This window comes from Petaurus breviceps, unplaced genomic scaffold, assembly GCF_028583685.1.
Source record: "Petaurus breviceps papuanus isolate PSGF00001 unplaced genomic scaffold, PetGlider_PUasm1.0 37, whole genome shotgun sequence".
Lineage (NCBI taxonomy): Eukaryota > Metazoa > Chordata > Mammalia > Diprotodontia > Petauridae > Petaurus > Petaurus breviceps.
The window spans coordinates 99564006-99584398 of NW_027186296.1; the positions used below are offsets into that span (position 1 = coordinate 99564006).

At 38.5% G+C, this 20393-nt stretch overlaps 1 protein-coding gene across 3 annotated transcripts in view; it reads right to left on the minus strand.

Annotated features, from left to right (window-relative positions):
• Positions 1-20393, minus strand: part of FGFR2 (fibroblast growth factor receptor 2) — a 117500-nt gene that overhangs the window by 33733 nt on the left and 63374 nt on the right. For 2 of the 3 annotated variants that reach the window (XM_069099110.1, XM_069099109.1), the window contains 3 exons: positions 9631-9821; positions 6233-6377; positions 3780-3976 (listed from right to left, as the gene is read on the minus strand). In XM_069099110.1, the coding sequence (XP_068955211.1) occupies positions 3780-3976; positions 6233-6377; positions 9631-9821 (533 nt within the window). Of the gene's footprint in view, positions 1-3779; positions 3977-6232; positions 6378-8276; positions 8425-9630; positions 9822-20393 lie in introns of all 3 variants that reach the window. The other variant, XM_069099108.1, reaches the window with a different exon arrangement.

Consider the following 20393-nt stretch of genomic DNA (forward strand, 5'->3'; position numbering starts at 1 on the left):
CACACACACACACACACACACACACACACACACACACACACACACACACACACACACACACGTGTTTTCCTATAGCATCAGAACACTCTCAGAAGCAGGAGAGGATACTCAGAAGCCTGAGACTGCAAAAAGTCCCTCCACAGAGAGTGGGAGAAATAAATATTTCCCTTTCAAAAATTCCAGAAACTGAAATGGTTGCCTTAGTTCAATAAATCCAATGCATATAAAAGAATTATAAGAAAGCAAAACTCAAGAGAGGATAACAATACATTCTGTTGTTCTAAACAGAGAAAAAGCAATGTATGCTTCAGGAGAGGAGGATGGGAGAAGAGGTTCCTAATGATATAAGGCAGCATGATCATCACTCATTAAGCTTTCAGTTATGTCATACTGAATTAAGGATCCTATAGGCCACTTTAGGTGAATGGTTGCTATGGGTGGGCACATTAAAAGGAAACACCTTACAAGCAGCCTAACCATTGGAGAGAGTAGGGCTTAATGTCACCTGATTTAAAACTAACCTGGAGACAGGAGCAAGGCATGCTAGGCATGCCTATGGTATTTTCTCTGTCATCAGCATATCTGCAGGCCATTCTAGTGTTTTTCATTCAGGCCACAGTCCAATAAACTTCTTTTATCTAGGTACCTGATACACATCTCCTTCTCAGGCTAAGTGGCTTTGCCTGAAAAGCTCTCTTTGTGAAGAACAATTGATGTATTATATTTTAATATATATGGTGAACAGAGATGTGTCACCATTGCCTCTAATAAATTAACAATCTCCCAGAGGTTTTAATTTGCAAGGGGGGACTGGCATTGCCAGAATCATCATGCCGGAGTGTCCTTTAGCCTACACAAACTATTCAACCATATTTAAAGACAGTGCAATTACATTCCAAATAAAACAAGTGGGAGCATTGTGAAGGAAGTGAGTGGCCCCAAAAGTTCCCCACCTCCCCCTTCCATCCCTCATGAGGCAGAATTATAAGCAAAATAGCCAAAATCTGAGTGGGGCAGTACGACAGAGAAATGTCTTTTTGACAACCAGGGAAAAGGGAGGGGGATGGGAATCAATAGGATAGTTTCTCTAAGTCTATCAATACCCCTCCAACATATACATATAAATGAACACAAGGGGAAATTCAAGAATAACATGAATAAGATAGCATGAAAGAAAAAAAAATGGCCAGACTGCTCCAAATCCCATAACCCTTGCTGGAAGAAACCTACAGCTCTGCATATTACTCTCTCACAAACCAGAAACCAGATTTGGTGAGTGATTATTTTGCAAAAATATAATTGCAGGAAAGAGCAGGAGAGATAACAGCGTCCAATCACCTGGGTCCCAAGAGATTTAATTTTCTACTTTTCATGAGCTGGGTATAGCTAGTCCACTAAGCTGCAAGAAAAGGTAAGCAGCAAGAAGTTGGAGCAGAGGCAGCATGTGACATATGAAGAGAAGAGAGGATGGGAAGCAGGGAAGAGAAGACCCAAACATGGGCTGGAGCTTATCTGCAGTGTGTGCGCCCACTGAACTCTAATACTACACCATCGGCTTATGACAAGCTCCTTTCCTGTAAAACTTATCATTGCCCACGTGAGCTTTGGGTACCCAGGTACCCTGGGTAACTGCCGTCTCCTGTATACTGAGAAATCACAGGGAACACATGAGCTATGAGTACCTGAAGCTATTTCCATCCCCAAAACTGGTACACAAGTTAGTCGGTCGCTGGTTCCTGATACCTAAAAATCGTGGTGCCATCGCAAATATTAATGAGCTAATAAAATACTTAGCTTTCTTTTTCCTGAACCAGTTAAAATGCTGTTAATAACAAGTTATCATACTCAAAATTCTATATTAACATTCACAGTAAAAAAAAAATGCCAAGTTAAAACAGTACCTCCAAGGGACAAGGGGCTATTCAGCATGGGATTTGGGATGGTCTGGGAATGGGCAAGAGCTACGCCAAAGCTAAGAACCCACTATTTGGTAAACTTGTTCATAATCTGTCCTAATTCCTTCTACAGAAAATGTTAGCAGATTCATCGTCACTATCAAAGGCTTAGGAGAAGTCAAAGATCACTATGTATTTGATTATCTCGGTGACTATTTTGAAAAATACATTCCTTTCCTTGTAAAATTTCAAGTAGTTGTATAATTTAGTTAAATTGTTTCTCTGAACTTATTTCCCCTATTTAAACTCTATTATAGGGTCTAAAAAAGTTCTCTATGGATAAGGAATAAGCATGAAATAAGTCCTTACTTCCATCTATCTGTGAAGGACATTAATGATTTAAAATATGAATAGAAAGGCTCCCATATTGGAATCAACTCTAAGCAGGAACATGGGGATAGACATTCAAGGGCCAGAAGAAACATAACAATCAGCATTTATGGAGTTCTCTGAACTTAAAAAAACTTTACATTCATTATCTCATTTCTGCCTTTATACAACCCATAGGGCAGATATTAGAGCTGTTTTTATCCTCATTTCATGTTGAAGAATCTGGGGCTAAGTGAGGTTAAGTGTGTGGCCCACGGCCACATGGGTAGGATTTGAATTCAAGTTTTCCTGACTCGAAGTCCAATGCTGGGTCCACTCTAACATGCTGCTTTGCAGATAAAATTCCAAAATTAGTTGTGAGTTGCCACAAGAGTATAAGAATCACCCTAGCACTCAGTCCCTGAATACATTTAAATGAGGAACTTTCATGTCAGAATCCCCAAATTCTCAAATGAGTCTGTGATCTCATCAATCCACATGGGTAGGTATCCCGTCCAACACAAAGATCACAACCCATCCAGTCCTGACCACTGAATGGAATAAATGTATTTCTCAAGGGGTGGGGAAGGGACTAGAAAGAGGGAGGGAATTTGGAGCTCAATTTTTAAATGAACTTTTAAAATAAATAAATTATAAAATTATAAATAAAAATAAGTGAGAAAAAAATAAAAAGTAAATTAAAAATATATTAGCCATGGGATGACAGGAAGTAAACAGTTCAGATCCAAGTCTTGAGCATGGTCCCAGCTGGAAACAAAAATCTAAAAGGGGCCCACACATGCCACCTAAAGGTACATTTCCTATCCTAATCCCTATGCCTACCTATTGTAGAGTTTGACTTTAATAATAAAATAGAATATATGATCTGAGATGCTAAGGGGATTTGTTTTAAACTATATCCCCATATTTGTGTACACACACACACACACACACTTCAGGAATTTCTTCCCAATATCATTTTCTACCTTGTCTAGTCCAATTTTTTTATTGTTATTTTTTAAATTTCCTATTAAAACCCCTCTCCCTTAAGGTTTTGGCTTTTGAAAAGACTTCTTGTTCAGTGGTGTCCTACCCTTTGTGATCCCATTTGAGGGTTTTTGGGTTTGTTTGTTTTTTTGGCAAAGACACTAGAGCAGTTTACCATTTCCTTCTCCAGCTCTTTTGACAGATGAGGAAACTGAGGCAAACAAGGTTAAGTGACTTGCCCAGGGTCATATAGCTTGTAAGTATCTAATACTTCCTGACTTTAGGCCAGGCGCTCCATACACTGAATCACCCAGCTGCCCTAGAAAAGGCTTAGAATAAGGGAGAAAGCATGGCTTCAAGCCCCATAACACAACTCTGTCACTAGGCATTATTTCTGAACACGTTCCCCCCTACCCCCCGAATCTCAGGAGCATAGACCAGAGAAAAAGAGAAGAAAAAACCCAAATGCTGGCTGAGTAGTTTGGGAAAGAGTAAATTTCTTTAAACTCTTTATCTACTTTCTGTTACCTGTCTCCTCAAGGGGATACGCTTGGTCAGCTTGTGCACAGCTGGCTGGCTGCTGAAGTCCGGCTTCTTGGTGGTTGTCTTCATGCGACACAGAACAACCGTCACCACCATACAGGCAATTAAGAATACCCCTATGCAGTAAATGGCTATCTCCAGGTACTCTGGGGAAGCTGCAATCTCCTTTTCTCTTACAGGTGCTAGATTGCAAATCACAGAGGAGGAATAAGCATGCCACACAGTTAGAACATGGTACTGACATGTAAAAATGCAGCTAAAGGAATCATACCCAAAAAATGTCTGTGCTACCTAAAAGAGACAGACTTGGAGAGACTTTAGCACAAATTTACAAACATCCCAGGCCACCTGAGAGATCTTGAAATGTTCCCCTATTCTAACGTTTATTCACAATGAAGATGCTCCCTCATGGGTTTCCCATTTCACCAAGGGAGGTCCAGGTCATTTTCCTGTATAATTGCAGCAGATAGATCTCCTTAAATTCAATGCCTCTGAGTTACCCAGGATGAGTTACTGGGCCATATTTTCTGAGCAATTACTGCTTCTTACATTCACAGCACCATCAAACCACTACATTGTACACACACATACACAAAGATTCTTCTGGCATGAGAGTGTCTAATGAACTGTTAAAAATAGAAATTCTAAAATTTGAACTATGCTCATTTTTGAGGAGGTAGAGAAAAGGCTTTGGTCTTGTATGTATTTGGACAGGCTCTCTCAAAAGGAAAAACTGACAGATAATTTATTCCAGATGAATACAAGTATGTATGAAGAAGTGAATAAATATTCATCTTGTTAAACTGGCCTAAAAAAAGTTTTGAATTCCTAAATATAATCCAGAGTATTATCCAACTGAATAAACAAATAGAGTCAATATAAAGACAATCTTCTGCAACACACTTTCTATAAAATCCATGAAAACATAAAAGTTTGGAATACTTTATCAATTGCTAGCTTGGATAAACTCCATTTAATGGGGCTAGAGGGAGGGAAGATGGTATCCTGATGTCAACACAGCCTTTCTCTTTAAAGAAGGGACATTCAAAGTTCATTCTTTATATGCATAGGCATACATGGATGTGGTTTGCGTTGTTTTTTTTTTTAACTACTTTTTCATATAAGCTCCACATTATGTCTGCTCCCTCCCTTCAAAATTTGGCATTCCAGGGCAATCACTGGTCAAACTGCAAGCAGAGTATTCCCAAGTAGAGTTTGTCCCATACCTACTTCTTAGTTAATATTATATCATAGTCAAGCAGATCAGTTAAGAAAGAACTTAATGCATTGCAGAACACAAGCACTGCATGGAAAAGCAAGCTCAAATTAGCAGTGTCTCACTATTTAGAGGCAAATGTTTACATTGTAGATTCACAATGAGAAAGAAAATAGATGCAATGGAATTATTTAATAAATTTTAATCAGAAAAAAAAAACAAGCCTACAAGATAAGACAGAACTCTCAACAGCCAGCATATAACTTAACCATCAATTTATTTGCTGTATGTAAAATAAACATGCAGCTAGGTAACCTTTATCTAATAATAAGAAATTAATAACTAGAGTAGTATGTCAGGAGCTAGCAAACCATAGACTGTTCAGTTTTTCAAAAAAGAAATACCAAAGCAGGTGCAGTTGAGCAAACAGTGATTATCAAGAAAGTTTGACTAGGATAGAGACGTACTCAGATTAAATATTCAGACAGGCAACAATTTTTAGGCAATAAAGCATAATTGATGTTGATTTCTCTGCAGGGTAGAAATAACATCAATCCCAAGATGGCAAGAACATGCTTTGCAGTAAAAGCAAATTAAGGATTCATTTTATTAAAACATGCACTGAGCCGATTCCCAAAGGTAGGTAACACACTGCTTCTGTACGCCCTCTACAAAGAGGCCCTTTTCCACAGAGAACCTCAAAATACACAGGTTTTGTTTCAATGAAGAGGTTAACAAAAAAACCAATTCAAAGCAACTTAAAGAGATTAGGGGTTATGGGGAAATTTCCCTGAAAATGAGAAAAAAATGATTTTAAATTTATCAAAGTCATTTCTAATTCCTTCTTAAGGGAAAGAGTGTGTGTGTGTGTGTGTGTGTGTGTGTGTGTGTGTGTGTGTGTAGAATTTAAACACTGATTTGATAGCTCACCAGATGCACAGAAAATTATTTCTTTCAGATTTCAGGTGTGTAATTTACTTGATCAGAAATGTGATAGCATGTTTGCAAGTGAATTCTTGAGACAACTTTCTCATCTCCAATCAAAAAATACATACATGTATATATTATGTATATACACACACACACATATTTTTTTCCTAAGGTATTCATCATTGTGAAGGAATAAAAAGGGCCATTTCTGAGACAGAAGCCGTGTTAATTTTGTAGCAATCAACCAAGAAAAGAGGAAAAACCACTGAAAGAGAGAGAGAGCAGTATATACCTGGCAGAACTGTCAACCATGCAGAGTGAAAGGATATCCCAATAGAATTACCCGCCAAGCACGTATACTCCCCAGCATCCTCAAAAGTTACATTCCGAATATAGAGAACCTCAATCTCTTTGTCCGTGGTGTTAACACCGGCGGCCTAGAAAACAAGGGAAGCAAGAAAAAAGGCTAGACAACATAGGAATGATTGTAGAAGGGGTTATGGAACCACAAGGCACTGGCTGCCCCTCTGTCTTCAGTGGGTGCTCGGTCACCAGGAGATTCCGACTTGACCCCATCCACAAAGCCCGCAACCAAAAGGTGAAGATGTTTACCAAGAGATCCCAGCTCACCTCCAAGAGTAATCACCAAACAACCATCACCAAACCTAACCTCACCACCTAAACATGCATGCAATCAAATGACATGGAAAAATTAACCCACAAAAGTTCTTTTATTTTTCTTTTTTCTCATTTTTGACTGGGGTGGTTTTAGAGCAGAGTCAGTCCCCAAAGCCAGACTTACTTGTAGTACTCTTGCCTACAGTTCCTCATTGTGAAAAGAGAAGTGGGATAAAGGGAGGCAGGAAGACTTGAATTTGAACTCTACCTCTCATACTTCTTAACTATGTGACCCTACAAAAAGCACTTAACTTCCTCAGCTGCTCTTGCCTCATTTGTAAAATGAGGAATAATGCTATCTATGTCCCTTACCTCACATGGCTATTGTAAGGATCAAATGACATGATGTATAGGTAGTGCATACACCTATATAATCTATATAAATGCCAGTTGTTGTCATTATTATTCATTATTCAATAATGCAGCATCATTATTCATTTTTATTTATTAATTATGTATTAATTAATTAATATTATTAATGCTAAAAATATGATGCACCATGGAGTGAAATATGACAAAGACCCAAAAGAGAGTCTCTGAGGCATCCACAGGGTTCCACAAAAAGCCTAAAAATGTGTCTCTATGTTCAATCAGTTTCTCCTTTGCAATTTTCCCACAGTTATGACACTGGTATCTCCTATCATCATAAATTATTAGCTAGAAGGGGATTTATAGGTCATCAAACCTCTTCATTTTGCAAGTGGGGCAAAGAAGACCCACAAAGGTTAAATGACTTGCCCAAGGTCACACACAGGATTAAGCATCAGAGCCCAAACCTGGATTCAAATCCCATCTCTGGCACTTATTACCTGTGTGACTTGGGGCAAATCATTTCCCATGTCTAGGCTTCAGTTTCCTCATCTATAAAATGAGGGAGTGAACTAGGTAGCCTGAGGTGGTTTCCAATGCAAAGAAAAGTTTTCATAGTCATGGGAAAAAATGATACAATATGTGGGAAGTTCTCCAAAAACCTTTAAGGCCTAGATAACTTCTGCTATCAACATCATCATCATCATCATTACCCTCAACTTAACAAAGTATATACGTGAAAATTTAGAGTGACAAATCAAACATGTAGAAAAATCCAATGCTCTGTCATCAATAGCAACAGACAGTGGGTTAATTCAAAACCTGAAACTGTCCTGAGACTAACTAAGCATACAGAAACAAATCCCAAAGGAGTAAACCATGAATTATCAAGCATTTAAGCAAGAAATCTGTATGTATTTGATAAACTACAGTCATGTGACTACAAAACCATCTCTCTGAGGTTGAGATTGAAGAGACATCAACTGTGATTATATGATTCTATGCAAAGATCTTGGATTCAAGAGCTACTCAGATGTGTTTTTAAATCTCATCGTGTGTGTGGTGTCAATGATGGGGAAAAAAGCAGCATCGATATCATTGACCAGAAAGAACGGCTTCCAATTGGGGGATGATGAGAGTGGAGAGCATTGTCTTTTGAATAAATTATTTCAAACAAACTGAACATTGTGGGTATTTTTCCATGGCTGCTGGCATGATCCCAGTTGCATCACCAAAGGAGGATTATTGTAAATGTACCAAGGCCACAAGAGTTATCCTATAAGCTGCCTGCAGTCTCCCAAAGCACCAATTCTCTTCTACATCCAGCTTTCTTTAAAAAACAGTGTTACCTTGTTTATTTGGCAGAACAGTGAGCCAGGCAGACTGGTTGGCCTCCCCTATATAATTGGAGACCTTACAAATATATTCTCCAGCGTCCGCCTCAGTCACATTGTACAGAGTCAGCACTTCTGCATTGGAACTATTAATCCCCGAATGCTAGAATAGACCAATAACATAGGAGAACATTGTAACTACAGTCCAGAAAGGACTTAACTCTCTCTATGGTCCCACCACCAACAGTCCATTATCAAACTTCATCATTTAGCTTAAACACCAATGTCCAAAAGGCTGTGGTTTTAAGAAAGAACATAATAAGATAATTGTTAAAAGGGGAAAGGGGAGAGAGACATCTAAACAAATTCTCTAACTGTATCAGCTTCAGATGCCAGATGTAATATTCCACAAGCTTGTTCACTTGGTGTTACTGGCTGAACAATTCTCATTAGTGGAAACTTTTCTTTAAAGAATCTGCCTGTCCAAAGAAGAGATAAAAAAAAAATACCTCATTCCCTTCTTTGCAGAGGTGGGGCATAAAGGTATCAAGCATGAAATATAATGACAGATTCCCTTGCTGTATTGATTAGTTTTACTGAATTACTTTTTTTTTCATTCTTTTTCAAACATGATGGCTCAGTGGGCAGGAAAGGATGAAGAGATATATTTGGAAATCAATGTGTGGTCAAACAAAAGCTGTCAATAAAATTTCTACAACTAATCTGCCTGAGGTTCTCTTTAAAGATTATTCTTTAGAATAATGGTTATTAGGCACAACTTGGCACTCAGCAAATCAACAAACATTTGTGAAGAACCTACTATGTGTGAGATCTTATAATCGGATACTGGACGTGGGAGATAACAGTTTATCAGATGATTATATGATCTGTATTTGTACAAATGACCTACAGACTCTATCATGTTTCCTCCTTATAAAGAGATCAATCTATACATGATGCTGCTGCTTCTAAAATGGGGCCTTTGAAGTGATTATTCATTATACATAAGGAATAGGGTATGCAAAGAAAACTCATCTAATACAATCTAGCACATTAATAGGAACAAACATTTCTAGACCATGATTTGGAATACCTTGAGAATGAATCTCAGGGGTTTAAAGAAAGAAGATTAAAGAATAAGGAAACACCTAGATTTCCTTAAAAAAAATGACATATAATTAGCAGGGATTTAATTCTAAATTCAAAACTCTATTAATAAACATAAGCAGTCATCAGTGTCTTAATTATACCTAATTCCAACTGGTCAAAGATCTAACATTCTCTAGACACAGTCTAATTTATTCTTCAACTTATCTGCAAGACCTCTAAGTAAGTGTTGTAGAAATGGGCAGATTCAGAATGTTCTCACCTTCAGAACCTTAAGGTAGGGTAATCCATCCGGCCCATATTTACTGCCATTCTTTTCCACATGTTTGATCCACTGAATGTGGGGCTGGGCATCACTGTAGACTTTGCAGACAAACTCCACATCACCCCCAACCACTGTAGAAGCGTTTGCTGGCAGTCCTGCTTGGAGGATGGGCCGGTGGGGAGATCGTTCTAAAAGAGGAAGAGCAAAAAGAAAGGGTAGGGTGGGGGGAAGTAGGGTTAGGGGAAAGAAAGAGAAGAAAAAAAGAGAGGGAGAAAAGATGCATAAATAAGCCATGTTGCCAAAAAACTATTAGTGAACTTGTGCCAGAATCCTCCAAGTCTGTTGGCTGACTCCTCAGAAATAACACTACAGGCAAACGTATAACAAAAAAGACACTTCAAAGGAGACCACTGGAGCACTGCGCTTATGTAAAGAATACTCATTTAGAAAATGGGTGAAAAAAAAACCCTGTTAAAACTCGTTTGCAAGACCATGGGATGAGGTACACACCACCTAATGAGCCTGGGAAAGGGTTTTCTTTTGACATTTTGACAGAGAAATTGTGATTTCTTTTCTTTTAGTCCATTTAGTCCAGGGCCAGAAACCATGAATATGCATGGGGGCAACTCATCCAGTAACTCACACCCTGAATTTAAACCTAACACGCTGGACATCAGTTGAGAGAAAATGAATACTAAGAATGGTATTTCGAAAAACGGGGTTACATTATATATTTATAAAGTGGAAAATAAGTTTCTAAGAAGTGTGACAACCACATTAGTCAAAATCTCAAATCCTCCCAAGAGCATCCAACATATCCCCTTCCTCGCTAAATTCACAATTCATACTCACCATGGAATTTAATTCTGACTTCAAGGTTAGAATGCAAGGGACAAGGAGAAATCAGTCCTCCCATGTCTTCTAAGTGACACAAAAGCCAGAAGAACTGCCAATGCTTTGTTTTTCTTGAAGGATGACTGCCTGAGTGGCACCTCAGTAACCTTACATTCCTCACTCCTCCCTCTTGTTCCAAGGGAAAGGGTCTTCCAAAAGGAAGACCAGTTTTGGAAAATTCCCTCAAAATTGAAAATTCCTGCATAGACTTCAATGGTTCTTAATATTTTTCTTGAGTTGCTTATCCTAAGGAACCAAACAACTGAGTATAGAGATGCTCACAAGATTAGATACTGCACTAGACTACTCTACATTTATAGTACTGGGAACTACCAGTACAAATATCCCACATCCCCATGTTCTGTCAGTAACGCAATCTATCCATCCATATCTCCTACCCCAACCAAATTTTGTTGTTCACTTGTTTCAGAAGTGTCCAATTCTTTGTGACTCCATTTGGGGCTTTCTTGGCAAAGATACTAGAGTGGTTCACTATTTGCTTCCCCAGTTCAATTTACAGATGAGGAAACTGAGGCAAACAGGGTAAAGTGACTGGCCCAGGGTTAGACAACTGAGTATCTGAAACCAGATTTGAACTCAGGAAGATGAGTCCTCCTCACACCAGGCCCAGCGCTCTAGCCACTGTGCCACCAACCATATTATTTAAATGTAAAATTATGGTCACAGAAATAAACAGAACCACACTCTCTTTCCCTATCCACCACAGGTACCTTCCACCTGACTGATAAAAAATTGGCAAAGGAAAATGAGGAAACCAAGGAAGTTACAATATACTAAGAATATCCCTATGCACTAGTTTAGAAGTAATTAGTTAAATCTTTAATCTGCTGAACCTTTTCACGTTAGGGACTTCAACAATAAGCCATCATTTAACAGGATTTTTGTTTACAAGAACCAGACCATGTGCAAATTAGTTTTTATTTCATAAGTCTACTGCTGACCTATAAGAACTAAAAATAAGGAGCTGATGATTACATTTGTCCACCTTTCACTTAAGGATCTCAAACCACTTTGCCAATGTGAAATGTAATTATAGAGATCTGAAAGCACCAAAATGGTATTCAATTTAGTAAAGAGGTCAAAAGTTCTGATTGTCAAATTTGGAGCATTTCAGAAAATGTACACAGTAAAGTTTGTAATTCCTTTGAAAAATCACCAAAAATATGCTTGTCTTAGATTGTAAGCTCTCAAAGAAACCATCATGGTATTACTTGTCCTGCATAGCACCCAGCATAAGCACATGCAAATGTCACTCAGTAAATGCCTGGCAAGTAGGACAATGATGTGTGCATCTTAAAACCTTAGCATCTGTGGAGAATTAAGCCCTTTCATCACTCAGACATGAAGTCTTGTAGAATCCTTGGCTAGCCATCCTGCCTAGGTGGTAATGATAGAGTTAAGCCTCCCTGTTCATTGCTCCTTCTGAGGCTCCCCTCCTAACCCCATGACCAAGAGTTTCAGTTGACATGAATTATGAAGATGTCCTCTGCAAGACAAAAAATTGCCCCCTGGCTGGATACCCATACTTCTCCTTTCACAAAGTACGCTCTTTCATGCCTGTCAAATATTAAATCATTTCCGTCCCTATTGGCTCCATTCACATGTGAACCAGTGATCCAGAGCTGAAGGATGGCTGCCTATCAGGTCATTTACTCCATGCTCCTGAAAGTGTTGGGGCAGGTGGGGTGGTTGGTTTCATTTCTCTCCCTTTATTTTTTAAAGTTAAGTGTTTTTAAGTACAGTGAACCTAAATATTTATTCTTGGGAGCAAAGGCGCTAGAAAAGCTTAAATATTCTGAGCCAGATCAACTGAATTTCAGATCAAGTGCCCTTTCTTCAACATGCTTGTTTCCAATAAATTATTTCACAAGCAAACATTGTGAGTGTAAGAGCAAATAATGATGCTAGATGAACAATGGGATCTTTCATACAGTCCAATATATCTGGCATGCTCCAAACATCTACTGGGAATTCAGTCACTAAAACAGCACTGACAGGTCACTACAAAACAGCAGTCTTATTTTACTTAGAGTAAACATGCTTGGGTTGTAGCTATTAAACTATTTCACTACTACACGGGCTATTTTTAAAAACTCGGCAATGGTTCAATATTATTTCATATGTGAATTACAGCATACCAAATATAATATCCCTTAAAGGCTTTAATTCACTTTTCAAATCTCACCTGATACAAAATAATATCTAATTCTCTCCCCCCTCAACACACACACACACACACACACACACACACACACACACTCTTTCTCACTTTGGGTATAAAAACTGCAAGCATGATCTCTCTTTAATAGAAACCTTACACCATCTCCCAAAACTTATTATAGCTGCCTTCAGTATAAAATGAAACCTTAGAGAATGTTATTTAAAATGTTTTTTAAAAGTCAGTAGGCCTCATGTTTCATTTCTCCACATCAGGCTTTGATTTCCTTTGCAACCTTATTCTTTGCCCTTAAACAAGTCAGAGAATGAGGTCTGAAACATCTTGGAACTGGGCCTAGTATGCCAGCTTCAGCAGAGAAACGTGTTTCGTTTCTCTCAATCTACCTTCCAGTAATGTCTGTCAAACTCTTCCTCCTCTAAGAAACAGGTTCGTGATTTGGATAACCAAGGTTTTTTGTTGTTTTGGTTTTTTATCCCTTTTCTAGATTCTGAAGATCTGGGAAGAAACACAAATGGAAAATTTCATTACTCCCCTTACTGCTTAATAATTCTACCGAGCAATGAAACTGGGTTGCCTGCTCACGTGGGCCACTGGAGGAGACCTTAATGAGAGCTTCTATGGCTAATTCCAGCGCCTAGCACAGTGCCCTAAATTCATGGTGCCTAATAAATGTAATGATGATAATGAGTCATCCCTGGTGTTAATAACATCTTGGATGAAAGGTACTATAGTAGTCAAAAAAGGGGGGGAAAGGGGGAAGAGAGATTCAAATGAATAAATCACTCAACATTTATTGAATTCCAGGCACTGAAGATACAAAGAAAAAAAAATGAAATAGTCTCTGCCCTCAAAGACCTTACATTTTATAGGGATCAACTGCCCTATAAGTCAAGTGTGATTGCTGGCTCAACACTAGTTTTTCTACTTAATAACAAAATTGCCATTCTACGTTTTTTAAAATTTTAGTTTCAGCTAGCTACAAAAATAATTTACTATTAAATTTAAATTTTTTTTAAATAGGGGTCTAGAAGAAACATCAAAAAAAAATCAGAGATACTAACAATTGGCTCATCTATGACTTGCAATTAAAAAAAATAATGTTTAAAGATCAGTTGCAAATGAATTGCAACTGAGCATGGAAACAGTGAATGCATGTATCTTTAAAATCATGACTCCTGGGAATTCCAAGATAAGATCAACAATTAAAAGAAGTCCAAAAGTGGTAGGCAGCTATCACTAATTGGAGGGTTGGCTGCACTACTGGAATGAAGTTCAAGTCAATCTGTAGTAGACACAGATTGAAGACATTAAAAGGCTCACTCTTGAGAATGTGGTTTTCTGGGTATTTTGTTTTAGCTGTCAGGAAATTTCATTTTCAGTGAGAGGAGAGCATCTGAAGAGAAAAGTTAAGCATTGTCACTGAATGTCATAATCAAATTTAAACAGTGTAGATGGGAAAAACCAACATTGTCTGTTTTATGCCAATCAGTAATTACTGAGAGAGAAAATACTTGAGTGACAAAGAAGACATCTTTACAAACTGACCATTGGAATTGCCTCACATTCCATTCCCACTCTGTACATAATAATATGTTTGCTTATAACAGTTCCCTGACTTTTGCCATAACATGGTAAAAGGTCAACCAATGTACACCACAGCAAAGTTGTTTAATGTCTTCAAGGTCAGTAAACACTACACCGCATCCCTGGGACCAGAAGAATAAGGGGGTTCTTAAATTAAACCTATAAATTTAATCCTTCTCAGGATAACTAGCTTCCCAAGCATACACAGGGCATCACAGTATTTCTAGAAAGTTAAGCTGTGTTTGTTGGAAAAGAACATTTCAAAAGCTGTGTCCCTGTGACAGAAATACTTAGGGCCACTAATCACATTGAGTTGCCTACATTGATTTGGAAACAGACAAGCTTAATGTTATCAATCATCCATTCATTTCAGTGAGCATGTGTTACATTTCCTGCTTGATCCTGAAATTAAAATCAAAATTTAATTACAGTTCTCTCCAAATGGCAGTTTCTTAGCAACTAAAAGAAGATGGGAGAGAAAAGAATATTTCAAGATCTGGAGGATAAATGAAAACAACCTGGATATTTTTTTAAAGGGTCCACCTAGTTTTCTCTAAAGAGTAGGTGGTGGTTGTTTTTGTTGCAGAAAAAGTGTCCTAACCCAGTTAGCATTAAGCCCAGCCATTAGGAGCAAGACTAACAAAGCACTTTGAAGTTTTAAGGAGGCCAATAACTTGCTAAATACATCATGCTAATTACAATTAGTAGAATGAGTTCATTGCCTTTTCAAGGTTCCGCCTCAAGTACTTAAAGTGGACAAGCACAGTCTTTTCAGCCTTTCTACCTAAGTGGGACGGAACCTCCTGGGTTCTGTACAAGAAATTTGGGGGCATGGAAGGGGGATAGGGCAAGAAGAAGAAATGGGAACAGAAAGGAAAGGAATACCATAGCTTCCAAAAGATTCAAGTCACAGTATGTCATTATAATAATGATAAAATGCACCCTCTCCCTTTCCTTCCTTGCAGAGGCGGGGGACTATGGGTATGGAAAACTGCACATACTACATAGTAAATGGATGCCTCAGTTAGTTTTGCTGAACTGCTCTCCCACACCCAAACTTCTCTTTAATTCTTTTATAAGGGATGGCTTAATATAAAAACAAAGGATATTAATGTTTTTTTTTTCAAAGGAAGAGCCATAAGTTCTAAACAGCCATCACCTCTATATTTATTTTGGATTAGATCATGTGGTTCTATTTTTTTTTTTTTGGAGGCAATCAGGGTCACATAGCTAGTAAGTGTCTGGGGCTAAATTTGAAGTCAGGTCCCCCTACTCCAGGCCTGGTGATCCCCTTGGTTCTACATTTGAACTGTGAATTTCTACCCAAAAGGCTAGGTCATCCAAATACAACCAGAATAAAATAGTTGTTTCTGTGGAGGAATTTGGTCATGTGATCCTCTGTCTCACCAGTTCTGGGTTTTAATTTCTGGCTCCCCACTTCTTTTTTTAATCCTTTGCTCAGATATTATCACCTCATTCCCAAAAGCTTGGTACTTTCTCCTTAATATATACATTCTCAACAGAGACAGCAAAGTCCAAGAGGCCCAAGTTAAAGATTCAGGTTTGGTTGGAGGTGGGAGGGGAGAGAGGCAGAAAGAGTATGGGCTGATTCCCCCCCCCTAAAAACTAAAGCCTCCAACCCCAAAGTAACCAAATGACTTCAAGGGGCCGCACCACATGAAATGCTAGATGGAAAATACCACTAATCCTTTTGTGTTTGCTCACTGATGTGCAAAAGCAAAGTAACGTGGTGATGGTGTCTCCAGGAGACTGGAAAGAGCCAAGCAGGTGTAGGGAAAGTGCCCCTCCAAATTATCGTCATAAACGATATTCTTTGGTGGGGGATTAAGTAGCTTCTATAAACTGTGTGTCTGTTTGGTTTTTCTTGTGTGAACCATAGAAGGATGACATGTTATTTATACCACAAAGGGTCAAAATGCCCCAAACCTATCATGCTTTCCCATTCTTCTTTGTTTTGATTTTTTTCAATGATATAAAATGAATGTTTGTAGAGCCCTTAATGACCCTGAAGTCTTGCCTGGTTTATCCTGAAAGTCACTTTTCTTTTCTTTCACAAAAAAAAGAAAAGAAAAAAAAAAGAAATCAATGCAAGGACCACTTAATGCTTCATTCAGCAAAAGCAAGAAATAGAGAATTCCCTGAACCTTCCCCACAATCAAACATTTCCCTCCAGGTTCATTTACTAAACAAGGGCTTTCCTCCTCTCTGATGCAAAGTCTTTGCCCACATTCATCCTCATCTGTGACATCCTTCAGGTTCAACTCTGATGTAAAAGTCAGACGTCACTCTACCCAATCTTCCTCGTGAGGAGGGAGCCACTGGTAAACACAGCTGAGAGTAAGACTGTCCTGGTAGCTCAGGAGGCCACAACTCCCCATGCCACCTGCTTCTGAAATGAAACATTTTTGAGGAAGGTGGGATTATGGGGTTTGCAGAGTTGTTCCATCCAAGGGCTAAAAAGCCAACATTGACTTGAATCTAAACACACCCCAAGTTACAAGATGAAAAGTTTTTTTCCTTTAAAACGATTTGTAAAGAAGAGGCTTAAAACCAAACCACAGAGGCGCCACCATCATACCCAGCATCATACGACATGAATGGTTTTTTGTATTCAATTCTCTGCTTTCAATACAAGGGAATGACTAATATTCTCAGTAGAGCCTATTATTAACTGCCACCCTATGCATTTCATCACTTTCCCCATAGTAAAAGCTACTTTGCTTAAAGAAGACTGGAATGTCTATCACACTAATCTCTCAGATAACTTGTTTTATCCCTGATATGGCATATGCATAGGTAAAAGCTTTAAGCACATCTGAGCAAACAAGAAATGCCTCCCTTTGGTGAGAGGTGGGAGAAGGAGAAAGAACAATGGAAAGCTTTTTAAGAAAATGATTGAAATTAAAAGGAAGATAAGAACCTGCAAGCCCCTTCCCTCCCATCTTTTTTTTTTTTAGTGTGGTGTTTTTTTTTTTCCTGAAGTCAAAACTAGAACCTGAAAATAAACCCTGACTTTTGTTCTAAAGTCTTCTTACTCCCTACAAAATCTCCAAATAAGAATTTGGAGTTTGAAACTTTAGTGTTCTCTTTGAGTCTCTCTTCTTCATGGCTAATATCCAGTCAGTAACTTAAGTCCTTCTCTAGGAATAGGATTAGAGGTCTGAGGCTGAAGTATTTCTAATTTATTAAATAAAAAGCTTTAGGGACGTCAGAGTTAATAATCCTGCCTTCCATCATTGTGAGGAGACCAAATCAGACTAGGGAAATTCCAGGCCATTACAAAGTCCTGCTGATTCTACCTCAGCAATTCTCTTTCCTATCCACCCCCTCCCTCTGTCCCTACTGCCACCAGCCTAAAAGATCCAGTCTCTCTTTAGCATTCATTTGTAATACTATGGTAATCTCACAATAAGCTTTCCTATTTCCACTCACCATCCCTCCCTTACTTGATGATAAACTCCAGGAGTGAAGGCATCATGTTTTATCAGAATTTTCAATCTTCCCTAGCCCATAGCACCCTGCTTTCTACAATTTACATGCATAAATATTTAGTTAACTGAACTGAAATTCAAGCTTCAAAATATTCACTAGGAAATCTAAAGACGATGACGAAGGTGGACCTTCTTTGTTGAACTTTCTGGACCTAATTGGATTATACTGGGCCTGTCAGTTATCACCCCTATAGCCACTGCATTTTAAGATACACATAGCTGGAGTTTTTAATTGATGTTATGGTTAATGTTGTCTTTGTTCTTTTTTCAGAAAATAAAGCGATTATTAAAGAAACCATATATATCTCCTCACCTTGTCAAACCTGAGAATGTCTCCTCAAATCATGTACAAGGTACTGGACTTATGAGCAAGTTAAAGAATCTTTTTGATTCTCACTTGCTTGACCTATAAAATGGGGAGAATAATACTTGTGATTCTTAATTAATGGGCCTAGTGAAAGGAAAAAATTTTGAAAGTGCTACATATACTGAGCACCAAAGTGGCAAATTGGACCTATTTATCGCTCAGGCTCTGCCTTGATTCATTGTTTCTCTCTATCCCTATATAAGAACTCAGTTGTTGAAGCTAATACACAACACTGCATCCTGTATGTACCCTAGCATCTCTTCTGTGGCATCAGGGTAAACAAATTAAAAGACAGCTTGCTTCTATGAAATACCTACTACATATTTTACAATGGCCCTGAAAAGAAAAGCAATTACATCAAAAGAAACTGTGAACAGTAGCATGTTTCTACCATGCCCTTTGTTTCATAAGGAATTGGTTCAGTGACTTCATAGAAACTTTTGATTATAAAAATGATAGCATTAATCGAAACATTGAGTACAATTGCGTTTAAAGAACTTTGTGGCTGACTGCAGATCTTATGCTAGAGACAAGATTTTTTTAGACTAGAAGTCTGAAATAGAAATACCTGGTTATTCAGCAAATTTGACAAACATTTACGAAACCCTTCACCTTTATCCCACCCCCTTTACTCAAAAACTTGAGGGTCATATACAAAATAAATACATGACCCATCCCATGAGACATCTCTGTCCCATGGTGGATAAAGCATTGGACTTGGAATCAGGAAGACCTGAATTCAAATCTGGTCTCAGATACTTAATAGCTATGTGACCCTGAATAATTTCACTTAACTTTTGCCAGCCTCAGTTTTCCCATCCATAAAATTATGGACTTCATATAGTCTACCTCCCAGGCTTACTCTGAGGATCAAACGAAATACTATTCATAAAGCACTTTGCATAACATAAGGCACCATGTAAAAGCTAGCTATTATTATCCATTGCTACCATGATTTTACAATCCTGATGAGGAACTTATTCCAGGTTTCCTGGTTATGATTATTACTCTTTTCTTTACCATGAACTTTTCACACTTCAAGACAAGAGTCCCCCTTTTCATCAGTATGTAGGTTGTGACTCAGTTTTTTAAGTTTTTTTTAATGTATTTGAAATGCTTAACTATAAAGTTATTCTGTTCAACAGCTAAAACCACATAATCATGTTCATCATTAGTCAAAAGGAAAACAAAAAGCTATGCCCAGGGGCAGTGTCATGATGGATAGCAGGACAAGAACCCACTCCTTCATCCCAAGCGACCGAGCAGGAAGGATTGTACTTCTGACAAATTCTATATTCACCCAACCCATTGATTAACTAGTAACACTGGGATTCCTTCACTTACTTAAACAAACACAATTTTGACCCCAGTCCAAAAAGAAATCCAAAGTTCCCATTTGAAAGTTATGATCTGGGGATATCCTGACTTTAGTAACTGCCCTCCATTTTCCCCCTACAGAAGGACCACACTAAAGTCTTTGTTTTCCTAGGTGAGGCAGCACCAGAGCACTGCCCCAAGCACTAAACAATTTGCGTAATTTCTTCTCCCTCTGAGGGTGTTGCCAAAAGTCCAGTGCCAGATGTAAAAATCTACAGTCAGGCTTATCAGTGCTCTGAATAAAAAGCTCTTCATTCTTAACCTAACAAATACCTGAGGGCAAGCATCAGTGCAGATTCCTTCATGCTCACAGGCTTTGTCCTATCATGTCCAGGGCCCTCAGCACTCAGGTAAATATGTCAAGTTCTAGCATATTTATGTCAAGGGCTAGTCAACAGCCACATACTGGTCTGCCAGCCTGCAAGTTGGGGCTGGCAGTAACGCCTCAGTGAACCTCCACCCAGCCATAAATGAGGCACAGCCTAAGGTATCTATTAAGACAATGTCTGTCACTTAATAAATCTCTCCCTAGATGAAATGAATTTCTAGAAAATGTAATACAGGTCACAAAAATGACTGGCCTTGACAAGCCCACTGACTTTGGGCAAAGAAAGTTTTGCTTCCCTCCTTTTTCTTTCCAGGTTTATATTGATCTCAAAGAGGAGGGGGATTCCTTGCAAATTCACATTATCTTTAGCAAAGTGTGGGAAGGGCAGGAAAGGGAAGGAAGGGCAGGGCAGGGCAGGGGAGAGGAGGGAAGGGAAGAGGAAAAGGAAAGGGAAGAGAAGAGAAGAGAAGAGAAGAGAAGAGAAGAGAAGAGAAGAGA